At 44.7% G+C, this 19,690-nt stretch overlaps 1 protein-coding gene across 5 annotated transcripts in view; it reads left to right on the top strand.

The window, feature by feature from the left end:
* Nucleotides 1-19,690, top strand: part of LOC144762305 (exportin-5-like) — a 2,106,094-nt gene that overhangs the window by 321,812 nt on the left and 1,764,592 nt on the right. For all 5 annotated transcript variants that reach the window (XM_078647454.1, XM_078647456.1, XM_078647455.1 and 2 more), the window contains exons 6-7: nucleotides 1,152-1,178; nucleotides 9,395-9,580. In XM_078647454.1, the coding sequence (XP_078503580.1) occupies nucleotides 1,152-1,178; nucleotides 9,395-9,580 (213 nt within the window). The remainder of the gene's footprint in view (nucleotides 1-1,151; nucleotides 1,179-9,394; nucleotides 9,581-19,690) is intronic.

Here is a 19,690-nt window from a genome sequence, read left to right on the forward strand (position 1 = left end):
TTCGAATAATATCCTGACAGTTGCATCTAGGGTTTGGGATTGCCGTCTTGGCGGGGCGTAGACACTGATTAATATTAGCTCTTGTCATCCCCAGGTTCACTGGACAGGACAAAAGTCCCACCGGGGAAGGGGGGGGTTCCTAATTAAGATAGCTACTCCTCGTGCCTCAGGGGAAAATCCTGCATGTGCGAGCAGTGTATATGACCCTCTCCTGATAAAGGCACGATGTGTACCCAGCAGGTGGGTTTCCTGCAAAAAAACAATATCAGGTTTAAGTCTCTTAATGTGTCTTGTTACCAATTCTCTCTAATCTTGCTAGCTACCGATTGACATTCCACATCAGTGCTGTGTATGTTTCATCACTCATTATGCGTATATCTTATATTCGTCTTTTGTAGTTGATTTTAATCAGATAAAAACAATACAATTTAACCTATCTGTCTAAAATCTTCCTAACAAAATTTAGAATAAACTACCAACCTAATCCCCCCCCTTAAAACAACAAACCCATTGTCTTCATTTTTTTGCAATTTATTCAATGTAAATGTACTTCATATTTATTTTAGAAGTTTATAAATGACTTAATACGATAAGCAATTAAATGAATTAAATAGTTTAATACATTTTGTGTTAGTTAATATATCATTAAAATAAAACCTCACCCACACAATTCCCCAACAAATCCCTCAACCTCCAAAAATAGAAAAACATGCTGTGAATAATTTAATATATAAATCCAACAACTAGAACAAACAATACATTGTAAAAAAAACCTATAAAATGAAAGGTTCACATATTTAACAGTATTGTAGAGAACTATATTTTAAACATCAATATTACAAACAACTAAAATACATACTTGCCTTTCATATTATGTCGTATGGTATTTTTATTTTCAAAATTCTTTGACCACAATGGTATGGCCAACTGATATTTTGGAGTCAATATTTAGGTATGACAGTGTTGTCACAAGGTGGCATGATCAATTGTTTTATTGGCTAGGTTATGAGTGATACAATTTTGTTCCCTAGAAAGAATAGTGTTTTTGTATGAGGATTATATCTATGCATTATGTTTGTGAACCTTTGTTTTATGGTTTGTGAACTATTAACACGTGTGTACATTTTATTCTTTGTCTTCTCCTTTTCCAGAAAAATGATGCTATACAGCAACCGCAGGTAAGCACTGTTTTATCTGAAAACTGTTAATTTATTTGTATTTGGAAATAGTGAACCAAAATTAGTAGTGAAGTAAAAAAAAGTACCTTGAGGTCAAGACGCATGTGTGTTGTCTGCTGTGGGAAAAACAACAATATAGTTTTGCAACATCATTGAAGATGGCTAGGTAACACAACCATAAATAATAAAGCATAACTCGCACAACTTCAAACACTGAAAAATAAATGTTATGTTATGTAATGTTAAATCCACGTATAGCGCGAACGGATACTCATGAGTGTCCCGGCGCGATGCAGAGGGGTGAAGAAGGAAACTTAACAGGAAAAACGGTGGGTCTGAGTTTTCTCTTAAACACAGCAAGGTTCTGAATGGACCGCAAAGAAAGGGGGGAGGGCGTTCCAGGCTACACTGGCCTTCACTGCAAGGGAGCTGCCACCCATCCTCTGAAGCTTAAAGTGAGGAACCCGAGCAAAACGCAAAGACATAGATCGAAGCGCACACGTCGGAAGGTAGAAGGAAAATCTCCTCTGGAGGTAGAGGGGGCCAGAACCATGGAGAGCACGATGGGCCAAAACTAAAGATTTGAACCTGACTCTCTCAACAACAGGAAGCCAGTGAAGCGAGCGTAATAGGGGGACAGCACTATTCCTCTTCGAGATGCCCAAAAGCAATCTGGCGGCCGCATTCTGGACTACCTAAAGCTTTTTGAGCAGGTATCCATGGGACCCAACAAAGAGAGCATTGGCGTAGTCCAGACTGGAAAGAATAAGGGCACAGGTGACAGTTTCTCTAGCCGTTTGAGGGAGAAGCGGAAAGAAGGTCCGCAGAGTCTTAGGAGGCCAAAGCAACAACCTGACAGTTTTTTAATGTGAGTAGAGAAAAAAAGACTCTCGTCGAACCATAGTCTCAGATTTTTTACAGGCTGTCCCAACACGGGAGGGAGCGGGGAGTCGGGAGGCCACAGCTGCTCACAAAAGTCAGCAGGAAACTTGCCATAAAGCAGGATCTCAGACTTTTCTTTGTTACATTTTAACTGTGCATCCGCCAGCCATTTAAAGATGGAAACCAGACACTGTTGTGCTGCTGAGGCATAGACAGATGTTTTATCCCAAGTGAACAGCAGCTGCGTGTCATCAACATAGGCCATTACCTTAGCCCGAGCTCCTCAGCCAGATATGTCAGTGGTGTGAGCTAGATATTGAAGAGGAGCGGACTAAGGGAGGAACCCTGTGGAACTCCAGTGGTGACCAGCTGGGGGGAGGAAGAAAAAGGGGGGAGCCAAATCTGCTCAACCCGCTCCTCCAGAAAAGATCTAATCCAACCCCAAACCGCTCCCGATACCCCAATCTCCGCAAGTCGGGCCAGAAGGAGAGCATGGGGTACCGTGTCGAACGCGGCCGGGAGGCCCAACAAAATTAATGCTGCCCTCCTGCCAGCATCAAGACACTCCCGAATAGCCTCAACCACCTCGACTAAAACAGTCTCAGTGCTGTGAGAGGCTCGAAACCCTGATTGTGCGGGGTGCAGGAGTCCCTCTGTCTCCACATACTCTGTGAGTTGATTATTAACAACCATATCACAGACCTTGGCAATGGTCGGAAGGAGGGAGATGGGACGGTAATTCCCTGGAATAAGAGGATCCTGAGAAGCTTTTTTAAGAAGAGGCAAGATCTTAGTCTGCTTCCACCCCTGAGGGACCGCTGCTGACTGAAGGGATATGTTGACAATACAGTTCACCTCTGTATGCACGCTCTCTGCCACGGCAGCCAGAAGCCTAGCCGGGCAGGGGTCCGAGGGAGAGCCGGACTTAAGCCCCCTGAGCATCTTAAGAGATTCCAGGGGGTCGACTGCTCTAAAGACTGACCGAGAGCAGGTGGGGGCGGCAGATTGAACAGCCAGAGGTCCCACCCAGCGGCTGCTAGCAGAGGGAAAAGTAGCCTGGATGGTCCGCATTTTTTCTCTGAAGCAGCAGGAGAGCGTGTTACACCAGGCGAGAGAAGATGGAATGACACTCTCTTGGGCCCTCGGTGACATGAAATTCTGCACTATAGAGAAATTCCTTTGGCGTTGTTCCTGGCAGAGTCAATGCGAGTCGTGTAAAATTGCCCTTTAGCCACGGCAATGGCCTCATAATAGATTTTTTTGCGTAGCTCTAAGTTTCCTCTTGGCTAAGGGGCAATATCCACTCTGACGCCAGGCACGCTCCAGGACCTTGCAATCATGCTTGGCGGCTTTGAGATTCGAGTTAAACCAAGGTTTAGGTGGGGTGTCTCTAGCAGGTTTGACAGGCCGAGGCGAAGCAGCAGACACCACCGCCTTAGCAACCCAAACAGTGAACCCCGAAAACACTACTCAAGTTCTCCTGACAGGGCAGGCCTAGATTGATCAAGAGCCTGTTTGAGGTCTAGAGGGTCAATTTTCCCAAAAGCAGGCTTCTGGTAAGAACAGACCCGCGTCGCTACGCTGGAAATCGTCCAGGAGAAAAAGGAAATGAAGTGAAATGAAGTGATCAGACCAGGGCACCGGGCAGGGATCCCTTGTGGATATGGGGACATTGGAGCAAATTGGATCTAGTAAATAATCTAGTAAATAAAATTAAAGAAACCATACAATCTGCAGGCTAAATAGTTTGCATTTACAGGTGTCTCCAACCCGTCGATCGCGAGCTACCAATAGCTCGCAGACACCTTCAGAGTAACTCACAGCCTTGAGTTCATCTTTAAATAACCACTGGGTCAATAAAAAGTGTTACGTTTTCCTTTTATAGTTAAGGGAAGGCTGTGTTTATTTTGCATTATTATCCTCTGGCTTTAGATAGTAGGGTCTGATAATGAGCCGTGCTCGACTCCACCTTATGCCTCAGACTGGGGTGCAGAGGTGAAGAGCTTAAGCACGGAAGTATAGAACTCTTAAAAGCTGGTGGCAACTCAATGTTGGAGAGTGAGAACATAATCCTATTTCTGAAATGCTTTTAAATGGGAGAAAATTAAAATGAAGAGTTTTAGTTTTCTCCCATTTCAAAGTGTCGCATTTACAAACGGAAGGCATATTGCTGCCAGTGGACACGGTGACGCATTTATAACTGAAAAATACAGTAATTTTTTTTAATGGGAGAAATATAAAGTGGACCTGGTACAATGCATTTGCATCCATTTTGCTTTTAATGGATCTGAAGCTGGCCCTGACATAAGTAAAATTGTTGTGTGTTCCCTCTAGGGGCCAACGTATCAAAGTCCTTTGCACCATCCGCAGGGTCTAATGCTGCTGTTGCATGCCTCTGCAGTTTCTGCTGCTTGAAGATCAGTTTAATTTGTCTCTGGTTGCTCTTGCCTGTGATGGCATTCATGTTGGTGTCTCAGGGTGTGGCTCAGTGTTCACAGGTCCTCTCCAGAGCTCTCTCATAATTAAAAGAAGTGATCAAAGCCTCCTCCTGCCACATAATAGCCAGTGAGGGTGATCATTGCATCTGCAGAGAATCAGCACAATATCCCCCCCTCCCCTCCCAGCCAGTTAGGTGCAAAGCATGCCAATCATATACATGTGACAGGAGCCTCAGGCTGTACATGTAAGTGGGGACATCTTCCGTTCTATGCGTGCATTAGCCCTTCCACTAGCCAGCCATAGCGTCACTGCCTGTATTGTATGTGGGACCCAATCAGTCACTTGGTCAGATAGGCCTGACGCTCATGCCTCAAGCTTATATGTTTATTCCTCAGGCTGCATGTGACACAACCCCTTGTGCCTACAGTCATAGCTATCCCAGGATGTCACTGAATAATCTGTGTCCCACTAACTTGGGGGGAACCACGATAAGCAGCTGCAGGGTCTGGGGTTGAGGGATAAGAGGGCAGACACGGCCACAGCCAGTTTCCTTCAGCCCCCCACAGATGTCAGTAATACAGGTCCTGGGACAACCCACGACCAGACTAAAGTGTGCTCATGTATGCATGCCACAGGCCCCAACGGCTCTAAGGTACATCAGGCCTTAGCAGTATTGGTAGGACTGAACAGCTGGGCTAACAGCAAGAGAGTGCCTCCTGGAGGTGCGTGCACTCACCCAACTTGCGTGAGGGGAGCCTCTCGCCAGCTGCCCCTGCTGCGGCTGGGCCTCCGAGGCTCTTCAGCACTAGCGTCCAAGGTCTGGTGCCAGACCCGGTTGCCAGCCTCGGTGGTCGATGCAGTGTTTCCCCATGGCTGTTGGTGCCCCACATACCCTTACCTCCTCGTGTAAATCTCTGGAGCTGCTCCCACACTGTACCTATAAGGATTGTTATTAAGTGGCCATCTTGGCTGCGGCGTAAGACAATTCCCCTGTTGCATCTCTATATTCTGGATGTTTCTATTCAGCGCTACAGTTTCTATAACATGCTTAGATATCCTATTTCTCTTCTTTCAGTCATACATCAAAATGTAACCTTCATATATAGGAAACTTGTAAACCAATGAACACACAAGTAACAAAACTGCTAAACAATTGATCGTCTCCTAGGTGCCATTCATTTAATTTCTATCTGCCCAGCTAGTGTTGCAGTTACAGCCTTGACTGATAGGTACTTGTACGCAAGCGAGTACTCCTCCTTGTGTCAGTGGAGGTCGGATCGTGGTGGGAAAAATCCTCGGGGAGTCCCAGCATCTGCAGAATTTAGGCTTCAGTCTGCTTCAATGTGAAGGGACAATTTTAGTCTTTTTTTTTTTCATTATAGTAGGCTCCCCAAGTGAGAATGTTTACAGCCTCTGTTATGTTTTACTTTAAAGTTATATTGCAATGATCCTTTGGGACTCCCAGCACGATGACGGGGATGATATAAGCATGTGAATCTATGAAGGATACTAAGACTGGAGAGCTACCCTTACTGTTAAGTAAATGTTTTCATTCTTGTTTGTCGAGCTGGGAATCCCACAGTAACTCTTTTAATAGTGCCATCACCTCATTTGAAAAAAACAAAACTCCAATGAGGTGGGAATGCCGTGACCTGCACACACAGGCACTACTGTCCCCCAGATTTCCACAGTGTGTCCTGTGTGTAAAAAAATCCATTCAGAGCGCTAATCGTTTCTTCACCTGCATCTGTCTCCAGGGGGAATGTACTTTTTGGGGGCGCTTTTTCAACCCTTCTGACAGCCTCTACCACAGAGATGTATTGCCTGTGGGATTTTGAACCTGTGTAAGACTTCATTTTACTCTCCTGGAAAGCTATTCCAGAAAGGCCCTATATAGACTTTGTGGCACCCGTGGCATTCATATGCTGAATATGCTCACAAAGAAATGCATTTATCGATTTTTACAAGGTAAAGTTCAGCAAGATCTGTTAAAAAGACCCACAAAGACTTCGATGAATTACCTCCTTCTCTGGGTATGAAATTTTACACATTGCTTTCACTGCAGAAAGGATATCTTAGGGAAAGTAAGCCCCTTAACGAAGGTGTCTCAACTATAGAGCGCTCCATAAAGAATCTTAATGAGTCCAACAAGAGCCCAGGGGAGGATTCAGAAGAGTCCTCAGAGGGGCCTGACATTGTGACCAAGATTATTGATGCCTGTTTCATCATCTCAATCATCTACAACCCTGTATAAACCAAGCGCCTCCCTCCGACATGCTATTGTCAGCAACTACATCAACGTAATCATTTTCGTCTGAGCCACTCCCCTCTATGAAAAATGTACGATCAATGACATTGACGATGCAGTTCAAGATGAAGAATTTCAGTCCTCTATATTGGACAAAGTATTACATACTTTTTCCCTGATGTGTCTCCTATCAAGGTTCCTCTTCTGCTCCCTCTGAGTATGTTGGACACGGGCTATGAGGTTAATTGAGAAGATGAAAGTCCCTTTGATTTCACTAGCACTCTTACTCAACTGAGGTCAAATGCAAGTATATTTGTAGGAGGATTTGCAGGTCAGCATGACCAATAATACCAATAAGAACATTAACCCCTTCACTCATCACTTAGTATGAAATGAATACATGCTAGGGCTATAGGCACCACAAGAAAGTGTGATCTGTACTAGGAAGATACCCCTTATAAAGAACCAATGATGCTGCAGGTCCCAGTTAATCTCATGGGTGATCAACCAGCAAATGATGAAAGATCACTGTATGCTGTTTCTGACCCAAATCATACACCAGACACCACCTCCACCACCACCAGTGTAAGGACCGCCTCACCCCTTTCCACCTCATATCTACCTTGTCAGGTGGAGGCTGACACAACAGATGATGATGATGTCAAAGAGGCGAAGGGGAACAGCCGACCATCAGTCTGGGATGGTGAGTTATACACCTTCAGCTACTGGTGCTCCAAATCCATCACCAGCAGACTCAAACTGTATTTTCTGCTTCCACTCTGAAGTGGAACTAGCCTCAAACGTACTGTCTAATCCAAGGAAACACATTGTTTCCCTAGTGATATCTGGGCTCTCTCAAAGGAAGGCAATCAAGGGTGTTCTGTAATAGATCACATCTTGCAGGAGAGGGACTGAATCATGCAGAAGCTAGCATCAGTATTGGCAACGGTTGCATGCTTCCATAAATGAAACATAAAGCATCTAATGATAAACTTGCATGTTTGACTACGCATCCATAGGTCAATTTGGTGGTTGTGCAAGCTGCACAATCACAATCATGCAATCTTCCTCCTGCACAGCCTGCCAAACAAAGGATTGGAAAATGAATAACTACAGCGAGCCGTTCGCTAATTTAGGTGCCACTTCTTTCAAAACTATGATTGCTTAATGATCATAGGCCCTACTACTTCCAGACGTTGTACAGATTAGCTCTCTTTATTGACATAATTCTGAAGGATAAGAAAGAAGAAGCAAGGGGGCTATCATACAAGAGCCTCTTTTGCCATCATGAACTCCACAATGGATGTTGCCAGCATAGGCTTCAAGCAACTTACCAAAGTGGTGGCCTTGGTCATGAAGCTAGGCTGTGAAAAACTTATTTCTGGCCTGAGGTCCAAAATCTGTATTCTACCTATGGTCTTAAACACTGAAGCTCTTTTTGAAAGACATGTAAATGAAGCACTGTCTCCATCAAAGAAGACATGGAAGCAGCCCGGTTCTTTGGAGTTGTAGTACTGTTGACAGTTGTCTTTTTGTGGTGCCAATGGCATAGGCCATCACTCCTATCTCAGAGACCTCAAAACACATTATCAGCCTAAGCAATCAAAACCACCTTATTACCACTTTATTTTTTGGCCCCAAAGACTACACTTCTACCCTCTGATCTCCTCCAAAAGGAGTAGTTCGCTCATATGGCTCCTTTTTTGCCAGACAACCAAATAGAAGAGGGGAATGAGTCAGCTGATGCACCAGGACACTTTGGGGCACCATTGCCTTCTCATCAGCCCACAATACCTCTTGGCGCAGAGTGCTACACACAATAGCTATTGAATATATTAAATTGTCAGAACGAGAGGGTTCAGAAAAATGTTATAAGTTTGTTTTTTAGTGGGCCTTATAATTGGCAGGCCTTTTCAAAGCAAGCATAGATAAATGCATTGTTTTTATTACATTAACCATGATAAAGTAATCTGGTATTTTTTTTTTTTGCAGAGTTTTATATAGCGCGAACTTGACCCGAATCTGAATCGGGTATCAGAGCGCTTTACATAGCACCAGTTACGTTACATGAGGACACACATTAATTTTTGTTAGGCATGGGGAGATTAAGTGATTTGCCCAGAATCACAGTATGTGCAGCGTCGTTGCCGAGACTCGAACCCATTTCCCCAGGTCCGAGGTCGAGCTCCCTCGCCGTTAGGCCAACTGCTCTCCCCAACTTGAGACCCATATGATCATTGGCTGAAAAGTCTGAAGCTCAAAATGAAAGGTGTTTGGCTCTAGTTTTATATCTGAGTGTTGATCATAAAACTGCTACCTATTTATGTAAAAGGTATTCCAACATGATTTTGTTGGTCTCTTCAAAGCATGTGACTATAAAAGATAACTCTGGATGACTAAATACAGATAAGTAACTTTCATGTCAAAGAGCTTATTTTCTGATTCTAAAGCACTTTGCATTATAATGTGTTATATAGTTATGTGATCTAGCTCCCTTTAATACATTTGTACATTCCATCTGTAAATCAAATAACTTGCAAAGTTCATCTGTTCTACAGTCTTGATGGAGATGTAGATTTCAGGATTATTGCCAAGTGTGTGTGTGTGTGTGTGTGTGTATTAAGAATCCCTTTCTCCATTCGCACAGGCCAAGGCATGCTGTCAGGTGATTAATGCAGCACTTAAGACTATGGCAAGTTACCTTGAGTGGGCTTCTTTGTGGCACATCATAGATGGGCAGAACAAGCTCCTGGAGACATTGTTGTGCTTTATGGATGATCCTGAACTGCAGTTGGAGGCATCCCAGTGTCTCCTGGTTGCTGTCAAGCGTATGGTAAGTTATCTTACTTACAACTATTGACCTGCTTGTCAGGAGGTTTTATTTGGGACCTGTTCCCTGAGGATTTAGCATAGAGGAATAAGTCCTTCCAATAAATGTTAGCTCTCACAAATTCCATATATTAAATATTTTCCTAGTGGCCGGATTGGATGTACAATATCTCCTTTGTAATAGCATGTCACTGGCATAGATGGTGCTGTTTGTTATTGTCCCTGGATCCCTCAGCAGGAAGCAGTGGAGGCTTGTTACTGTGGGCTTTGGGACTTCCATCTCTGTATTCTCTGCCTTCTAGATTGTTTTGTTCAGTTAGTCATTAAGCACTGCAAAAATAATCCCAAATCTACTGCCAGCCAGTGTGCTTGGCTGTCACTCTGCAATACTGAGTAAAAGAAAGCCACTAGAGCCGTAGGCTTCAGCCCTGCACTGTCAGATGCTACATGGCAATCAGCAAAGAAGTCCCGCCCTTTCCCACCTTGTCGCAGGTGGGTGATCGCAGGGTCGGTGAGTTCAGCAAGTGTCACTGATTCCAATATTTGGCAAGTTGGGAAATAGTGGGATTTACAAGAGGCTGCCACAGTGCTGTGATACTCTAAAGCCATATGCTGTAATTGTCTTTGATCTTCTTGCCTTCCATAGTTTCTTCCATTCATTCTATTACTTCAAAGGTATGTGATTGGAAAAACTTACCAAGGTATCCTTGACTGCAGCTATAAAGAAGCATTTTAAATTTTTTTTTAGTTATTGATGACCTATTATCCGTTATAGAACGTTTTTTAAATTCATTTATTCATATATAAAGTGCAGCCTCAAAACATGCGAAGCACATTGCAAGACACATAATAAGGAGCTTGAAGAAAGAAAAGTAAATATGCTCCATGTGTTTCACCACTGGTCTTTGGTACCGATTGGGGGCATCACTTTATAATAAACTTAAGTCAAATATAGAAAACAGGGTCCCAAAAACAGAGTTTTGCCCAATGAAGAAGGCTGGCAGAGTTAACCAGTTCCCAATATGCGTGAGTGGTTTATGAAATCGAAACATCAATGAGAAGGCTCATGGAAACAATATATCATGTTTTCCATACAACCCACAAGTGTCGGTTTCAAGCGAACCAACAAGAGAAACATAGCACGTCAGAAGTGTTTAAGCAATGCTGCCTAAATCACCTTTACCAGCTGGATCCGTCATTTTGTTGTCTTTGATCGTATATGAAAGTGTCTTGATCCCCCGTGTTTTTATTTTTTTTTAATAAACCTTTATTGAAGCATTCAAAAGCATTACAAGCACAGGCCTACAACCACAGGGGGCGGCCGTAAACTCAGCAAATCAAATAGGAAATTCACTTATCAGTCAACAGCCCTGGCACCAGCTGTGATGCAAGTTACAGCGTATAGTAGAATGCGATATCAATAAACAGGACTATACAGAGGTTTCATTTTTTCTTTTTTGAAGAAGCAGTAGTGGCATTGCTATAAGCGGCGTCACACCATATAAGAAGGAGCAATTAGAGATGGGGGGGATGTACCTCGCACTGCAGTCAATAGAAGGTAACGAATAATATGGCCGTAGTAACGCAACGCCAGCAGAGGCAGACAAGGAGTAAAGGATAATCTATCAGCGAGCGACATAGTGCGAGTACCATCCAGAAAACCCACTCTTAGGAGACAGTAAAGTAAAAGCTAGTATAGACGCCCAATAGAATAAGAAGTAACTGAAGGAGAAACAGCCAACCACCCTGAAAAGAAAGAAAGGAAAAGAAAGGGACCATAGAACAAAACAAACTAAAATAACAAACCCCCCCGTCTCCCCCCACCCTGCACCCCTGTAATGGCTACGGCCTACCCCACTAACAGCGTGCCTGTCGCCCCGAAACTCGCCCTAAAGGAAGGAAAAGAAAAGCGGAGAAGGAGAACAAAAAACACACTCCCGGGCTCCCATACCCCCGCCAACAGCAGCCTCCCCAAGACGTATTGTCCACTGTGTAAAGCAAAGTATTAAACCCCAGCCTGGGGAGGACATCAACTAAACCACCCGACTCCCGGTACACTATAAGGTACAATCCCGGCACATATCACGTGAATTAGCAAACCCTAAAAGTCAAAGTCAACCCTGGCCAGTACGGTTCTTTACGAAAGCCCTTGTCGCCCAGGCCACAGAAACCATGAGGAAATTGAAGCATTCGTAAAAGTTCAAGTCAATGAGATCGGATCGTAGACAGGATATAAGTTCGCGACATCCACAAAACCGGCAAGGAAGAGTGAAGAAGAATGGCAAACCTCTCCGATAGTCACTGAAGAACTGTTTGTGGCGATCAAAACATTTAGCAATGATGTACCGCCGAGCAGGGTTCGAGCAGGGAAAGCTGACGATGACCATAGGTGCGCTATCTATGAAGTCAGAGTCATCAAAGCGGGCTGAATCAGGCTTCCGCAAGGGGACCTCAAAATGGTATGCAGAGTACTCCACGGGAACCACAGTCTGCTGATAGCATTGTCGGAGTGTCGTCGTCCGGTCTCAGACAGACGTTGTCCAGCGTTACAGACAACTGATGGAACATGACGGTGAATTGAGAGTGGAGCGCCCCAATGGCGGCCATTATGGACCTCAACGTTGGTGTGCCGTCCGTCCCCTCCATCTCCTCTCACGAAGCGACGAAGCAGGACTCGAACCCCGGAGAGGACAACTCCGAGGCACCAGGCACACACGGAGCCGATGACAACAGTGGGCGCTCTCAAAACTGGCAATATCAACACCTTCGCCGCTCGCGGGGCCCAAGCCCGTCAACCCCGGCCCCCCCAGCAGGGTCTCCGGGCGTCGGACCCCGACCGCGGCTACCGATGTGCACTTGCGTCACTGTACCGTGTCCTTAGCGTAAGCCGGTTACTGAGTAGCCAATCGTAGATGCAAGTATGATCCGAGTTCGGAAGACCGGACGCAACCCTGGTCCCACAGCCGATGTTGATCAACTCTAACCCGGATGGGCTAGAAATCGAGGCCCCGGCTCCAGCCCTGAAGTAGGCCGAAAAGAAAACACGACATATCTTCGTCACCCGGTAAGTTGGAAATTCCGGGATTGCACCGCAGGAGTCAGGAGCACTTCATACGCACGGGAGTCCGGCGTGAGGAAAGGATAGAAAGCAGGATATCCGAGCTGCCGGCGGAGGTCGGCGGAGCCTGGAGCTTATGCGGCCATCTTGTTTCGCAGCGTAGCTCCTCCTCTTGATCCCCCATGTTGATGTTTCAGTTTCACACGAAAAATAGCAAGCAACATGGCTCATGGGCAACACCTTTTGTGTCACCAGTTGTAATTCCTGTATTCGTAGCGTATATTGGCTGCAAATACGCATGCTTTGCGCACTTCTGCTATCTAGGGTTGGTCCCAGACTACACAAGTTGTTCTCGTGGAAAGTCTTTATGATCAATGTCTTAGCAATTGCGCATGCTCAGCGGCTCCTTCATTAAATTGTTTTTTACGCAATTGATCTCGGATGGACTGCGTAGGAGCTCTACTGTTTAGACATCCATACGGCCTACGGACAAAAAGAATTAAGCTATCGAGGACAAATAGTGACGCACAGCCCCAGCACATCTTGGAACTATGTTTTAAATAACGTGAAAGAGACAAACTTCCACATCGTCGACAGCCACACCTGTCGAGAATATTAGTCTCTGGGTAATGGAGGCAAAGAAGGAAAGTCTATTCAGGAGGTGCCCTTGATGGGAGGCAAAATACACATATTCCAATACCCACAAGGTCTGTAACCTGTATCTGTCGCCGGAGCATAAGGAGCAAGACTACGCAGTGTGCAGCCTCTTTAAGAACAAAAAGACCCTACAAATTGAACTGGACGGACACCTAGCCCACACGATGGAGATGGCAGCTGAGGTGGAATACTCCCACGGCGAATCCCGCAGCGAAGGTGAGATAGAAGCTGAGGCACTGGCCCAGCAGGAGTATGTAATCGGCAGCCACCACTACATCGCCTTGGATGAAGACAGCTAAGAAGCAGAGTCAGGCGTGTATGCTGGTGACGATGCCCAGCACGCTCCGCTACTAGGTACAGGGCTGAAAAAAACGAAGACCACACCAAAGGCCATGAGTACTATCACCCCACCCCGAAGTAAGAAAATCTTACAGCAGCCTCCCCCTCAACGCCTCAACTCGCCACAGCCCTTGGGCTCTGATTAACATGGAGAGCGAGCCTTGGTGGGACGAGAACATTCTCAATCTCAGTCGGGAGAGAGGAAACAGACACAAGGCAAACATTGGTGCCAAAACAGACATCGACACCCACGTCTACAAAACAAGACCTCTGCATTGGATAAACAGTCTGAGACGAAACACCAATCTGAATTGGCACATTGCAAACACAAGTCGACTCCGACAAAAGACAAGGGACACACTTCGATGCCAAAGAACACCTTCAAGACATCAACATCAACAACAAAGATGCGTTCCTTGACAACCTAGTCAATGATGCCAGATAAGATGGCAAAGACTATACAAAAGGAACCTTAACTTGAAGAGGAGGGAAATGTTTTTGAAGGCTTGCAAAAAATATTGAAAACCAAATTAAAAGAACCATCCAAGACAGGGGCAACTGTTGTATGTAACACAACTTCTTACGGGTGGCAACAGAGCATAGAGCCATAAACCCCACGCACATTTGTCAACCTATGTCCCCTCATACACGGTCACCATCACCAACACAAGAATATGAAGGAGGAGATGAAAGCTCTGAGCACGAATAAGAAGATTATTACGCCGATTCACAAATAATATAGTCCAGGTCCATTGGAGGATTATGATGACGTCCTTCCGGATACAGACATAGAGCCACCAATACCCAGTAAAGAGTCGCTTCCCGACCATACATCCTCGTACCACAGTGTGATACAAAGAGCAGTGGAGTATTAAAAGCAGAAAGGGCTGTACAATATTTGCAAATGATTGTCTCAATGCTATAAGCACCCAAAGTCATTTTTAGAGATCCTGCAAAATCAAGGGCGCTCACCCCAAGGACTGAAAGAAAGTACAGGCCTTCTCCCTTACAACCAATATGCATGAAAGGACACCCTAGTGCCGACTAACTTGTGGCCACAACAGCAAGTTAATGGTTGGCATCACAAGGCACAGGTGAAGCTCCACCTCCTGACAAGGAGACTAAGAGAATTGACGCCAAAGGGAAAAGGGTTTCAACTGTCCATGCTAGTCATTGGGGCATTGCCAATTCTGTAGGCCTCCTGTCAATATACAATAGAACCACCTGGGATGAAATGGCAGATCTGTTAAATCTTTCAGAACAATACAAAAAAACGAGGGGAAGACCTAGTTGCAGAGGCAAAACAAATTTAAAATGCAACAATAAGATGCTCACTGGATAGTGTAGACACAGCAGCCAGAGGAATCAACTCTTCTGTTATGCTACACAGGCATGCATGACTTCGCATATCCGGGTTCAAATCCTAGATGCAACAATACAGTCTCGATGTACCTTTTGACGGCAAACACTTATTTGGTCCTGAAGTAGCTACTTAACTAGAGAAAATAAAGAAGAAAACAGAAACCGCTAAGTCAATAGGACCGTTGCAGTTCACTAGTCACAAACAGCCCACTGGATGAATGCCAATTCTTAAAGGCTTAACGCAGATAAGACAGAGTAAAATCTTCCAATTGGGTGATCGGATGATAGCCGCAATGTTTACAAACTGTCCCTACACCTAAAGACAGCGTATGTAACTTGTGGGTCTCTTTTGACTCCAATGTATCCTTTGAAACCCATATCAACAAACTTTCAGCAACCTGCTCTGGCCTGCTCAAAATGTTGAGGAAAGTCATGCCTTTTGTCCCCATGACTCATGTGAAACCTTTAGTACAAGGAATAATTACCAGCTGTCTGGATTACTGTAACGCCCTGTCAGACTACTTTGCCTCTCATCTTCACTGTTAGTTCTTATTCCTACGTTTCGTAGAAACTCTAAAGGGGGGCCAAGCTTTTTCAGCCAGCATGGCTCAGATTTGAAACAAACTGCCACCCAACCTCCCTATTGCACCGAGCCATCTGCATTTTTGCAAAGTCCTCTGAAGTTCCCTCCGTTTGTAACTCCACTTTCCATCCTACTCCTTTTCTGCTCAATTCCGGGACACCTCGTGGTACTCTTACGCGTTACAAAATTAAAACATAAAGTTACATTGAATACGTTGCAAATGTGCCGAAATCACTAACAGCATATGGTTATCTTTTCCAGTTCTTAATTTGTTAAAACAAAAAAGATAAAAGTTCCAGGGCCCACCTCATGAGGCCAGTGCAGCTTGCATCACACATTTGCCCCTGCAAGCGCTGCCAAAACAGTGCCAACACAACTACTAACCATCACTCTCTGATAGGTGTGAAAGTTCAGACTATTTCAGCGCCCCAAAGCTAAGAGGCTCTTGTTTGGTAGGTAATAGTCATGTTTAATGTATATTAAATGAATAATCAACTGTTGTTGTGCTTATCTCTAAATTAGACAAACAGTGTTGACAATTAGGTGCTGGTGCTAAACCCTGGAAACCACCATCTCAAATTAAGCACTGATTTTTTCCTCCAGGGACCTATGTTGAGCTCCAACTGTTCCCATATTGCTTTGTAAGATTCACTTGTATTCATACTAAAGCATGGTACAGCTATGTGATGTTTATCTTGCCTAGTGGTTTAACTGTGAGTTAGGTTGAGGCGTTTAATTCCATGAAACGCCTCCACTGCAAAAAATATTGTATTGTGAGTTAAATAGGTCAGATTCCTTCTTTAGCTCCTCAAAGGACTTCATGTTTGCCACAGCTCAGACATCACCGAGCTTTTTTTTATTCCAAAACAGTCAGATGCCATGAACCCAGCTATTTTTATTGAGTTGGATAGCCATGGTTCCTTTCATCAGAGGATCTTCTGTGCAGTTCTTCCTGCCCAGTATATACGTCTCACTACTACTCACTGTTGTCTAACTTCATGATGGAGGGGTTGGATTGCTGGCAGTTTAGTCTCATACAAGTATTCCAGTAGGTTTGCGCCCACTAACCTATCTAACTTCAGCCATAAAATTGGATTGTCCTTGTCCCGGATTAGATATTCGTTAAAAACGCTGAGTTGTGCTGCCCAGTATTATAGTTATACATCTGCCATTTCTAGTCTCCCCTTGTACATAGTTTGAAAACCTTTTTGAAGGAAACTGTGCTTGTTTACCCGCACTCAGAAAATCCCAATCACAGCCATGTGCTATCTTGGAGAAGCTTGTAGGGATATGAAAGGGGTAGTTATGCAGCATGTAGAGCATTCTCTGCAGTGTGAACATCTTTGAATATTGCCACCCTTCTAAGTATTTTAAAAGGAACTGTGATGCCTCCTCTTATGTTATTTAAATTTTTTCTGACAGAAGGACCATGTTAAGTTAGTGGCCTCTGTGGTGATGTGGATTCCTATGAATTTAGAAATCTGTGTTTGGAGGCTAGGCCACCATTGAGCAGCTAGTAGCCTCCCTACACTGGGATGATGATGGATTTCCCCCACTTCTCCCCAAGCCCAGCTGCTTCCACTTACAATTTCAAAATCTACATAAGCCTTTGACAACTAGTATTGTCATTGTACTGGGACTGGACATTTCATGAGTCTGAGCAAGCACCAGCTGCACCCTTGTAAGCAGTGACATGTACTAATACCAGGCATGAAAATGTTGTGATGTTGATCTAGTAAGGAGGTAACTACTATGACCAACTTATTTGCCAGTATTTTCTCCTGGAATCTTTGCCTCCTCATTAGTGAGGGCTAATGGGCAATTCTTCAATAGAATCAGCATCTTTTGTAAAAAGCTTCAAGATTTTTTAGGGGAGTTTCCCCATTTGTGAATTTCTCCTTTGCACTAGGATTCTCATAAGGAGACACATAAAATCGTTCATGTACACTGGTCTGTGAAGGATAGCACCGTGGTGAATGTGTGAAGTCACCTGTATCCTGGGCAATCTGGCATTAAGGAGGTGACCAAAGAGAACTTTCATTGATCATTTGGGATTGCAAAATCCATTTGGAAATGCTTGCAACCAATCTTTTTTGCTGTGGGACTACATTCCGATTTGTCAAAGGCAGATCTTCCACATCCAACACATGAGCTCTAGTTAATATTACATCACTCTTGGAAGGTGTGGGTGAGGGATTTCCTTTGAAACAGAAGGCCTTTGACAAGGTGGAATGGTTCTGATTTATATTTAAAGCTTCAATCTACCATCCTTTTTCCTGAATCCATCCTCTGTGAGATAAAGGTATAATCCTAGGTAAGTCATTTTTAAATCAAACGTCTATTGATTTTCTGCAAGAAGATGAATAGATAGTACCCATTACAAAGCATATCACCACCACAACCATAACTATAGGCTGAAGGATCAAAAAATGCCATCATATAAACCTCACTACAACTTCTTCTCTCCCCTCACTAAACCCTGTGCCCAATATAAAGGAGTGAATAACTCACAAGGAAAATAAACTTAATAAAGTAATGCAGGGCTTTAACAATAGCCTAAAGATCCCCAAATCTTATCCTGAATTGACCCAAAGCCCACACCTCCCCTCCTCCTACCCTTCAAGACAACCAACACGAATGTCTAAGATCCAACCTTCTAGCTAGCTAAAAACCCCTCTCGACAGGCTAGTGCAAAGGCCAAAAAGATGACCCTAGGGATGTCTGAGGGAAGCAACTGCCTTTGCCAAAACTTATGACTTGACTTCAACCCAAGATAACCCAACATCCAAGATACAGGTGATAACCGCAATAGGGAGAGGCTTCAACCCTCTAATAACTGCCATACCACCAACTCGCCATATCAAGATCCCCCTGGCACCACCCCTTCAAAATCTCAGTAGCAGCAGTAACTTGCATGCTCATAAACTTCAGATTATCAACTAAATATGCAACAGATCTAGCTGAAGCCATCCTGAACCATGACATTGACATCACATTTGTCACAGAAACATGGCTAAATGACACCTCCTATCCTAAACCTACTAGTCCCTCCTGGCTTCTGCACCATCAAGAAAGACATGGAGAATCGCAGTTGCCTAGTTATTATGCACAAGAACAACATCCACATGGCAAAATCATACGCCTATACCTACCCCACATTTGAACATATTGGCACGGAATGAACAATGAAGAACAAAACAGTGAAATTCCACCTCCTTTACCAACCACCAGGCAACACGCTCGCTTTCAGAGAAAACATATTGTAACCGATAACGCCCTGCTCACTCTCCAATGGCAATAACTTATTCTTAAGCGCGATTTCAGTCTACGCTGGAACAATGAGAAAAACACACTCCCTAAACGATCTCCTTCTCAGCAAAAACCTTATCCAGAACTACAAAAGACAAATCTATACCAGAGGCACAACCCTGGACGCTATCGTAGCCCACAACGAAGCAGTAAGTATTGATAACATCCGTCCAGTCGACTGGTCGCATCACCACATTCTATATCATCCAACCGGAAATACCCCCTTTTCGCACTCAGATAATCTTACAATGATCCTGCAACATAAGTCTGATTGAGGATTTAGAAGATACAATCAATCAATCAATAAATTTGTAGAGCGTGCTACTCTCCCGGGAGGGTCTCAAGGTGCTAAGGGCAGGGGGGGGGGGGAGTAAGGCAGCTACTGGTCGAACAGCAATGTCTTGAGGCGTCTCCTGAAAGTCAGCAGGACCTGGGTCTTGCGTAGCTGGGTGGGTAGGGTATTCCATGTCTTTGCGGCGAGGTAGGAGAAGGATCTGCTGCCGGTGGTCGTTCTACAGATGTGTGGGACGGTGGCGAGGACGAGGTCGGCGGAGCGCAATTGGCGGTTAAGGGTGTAGAAGGACAGTCGTTCGTTGTGGAGAGCTTTGTGCGCGTGGGTGAGGAGTCTGAAGGTGATCCTCTTGTTGCCCGGGAGCCAATGCAGGTCTTGTAGGTGGGTGGTGATGTGGCTGTGGCGGGGGAGTCCCAGGACGAGGCGTGCAGAGGCGTTCTGTATGCGCTGGAGTCTCTTCTGGAGAGTAGCCGTGGTTCCTGCGTATAGTGCATTGCCGTAGTCCGGCCTGCTG

This window comes from Lissotriton helveticus, chromosome 6 (assembly GCF_964261635.1).
Source record: "Lissotriton helveticus chromosome 6, aLisHel1.1, whole genome shotgun sequence".
NCBI lineage: Eukaryota > Metazoa > Chordata > Amphibia > Caudata > Salamandridae > Lissotriton > Lissotriton helveticus.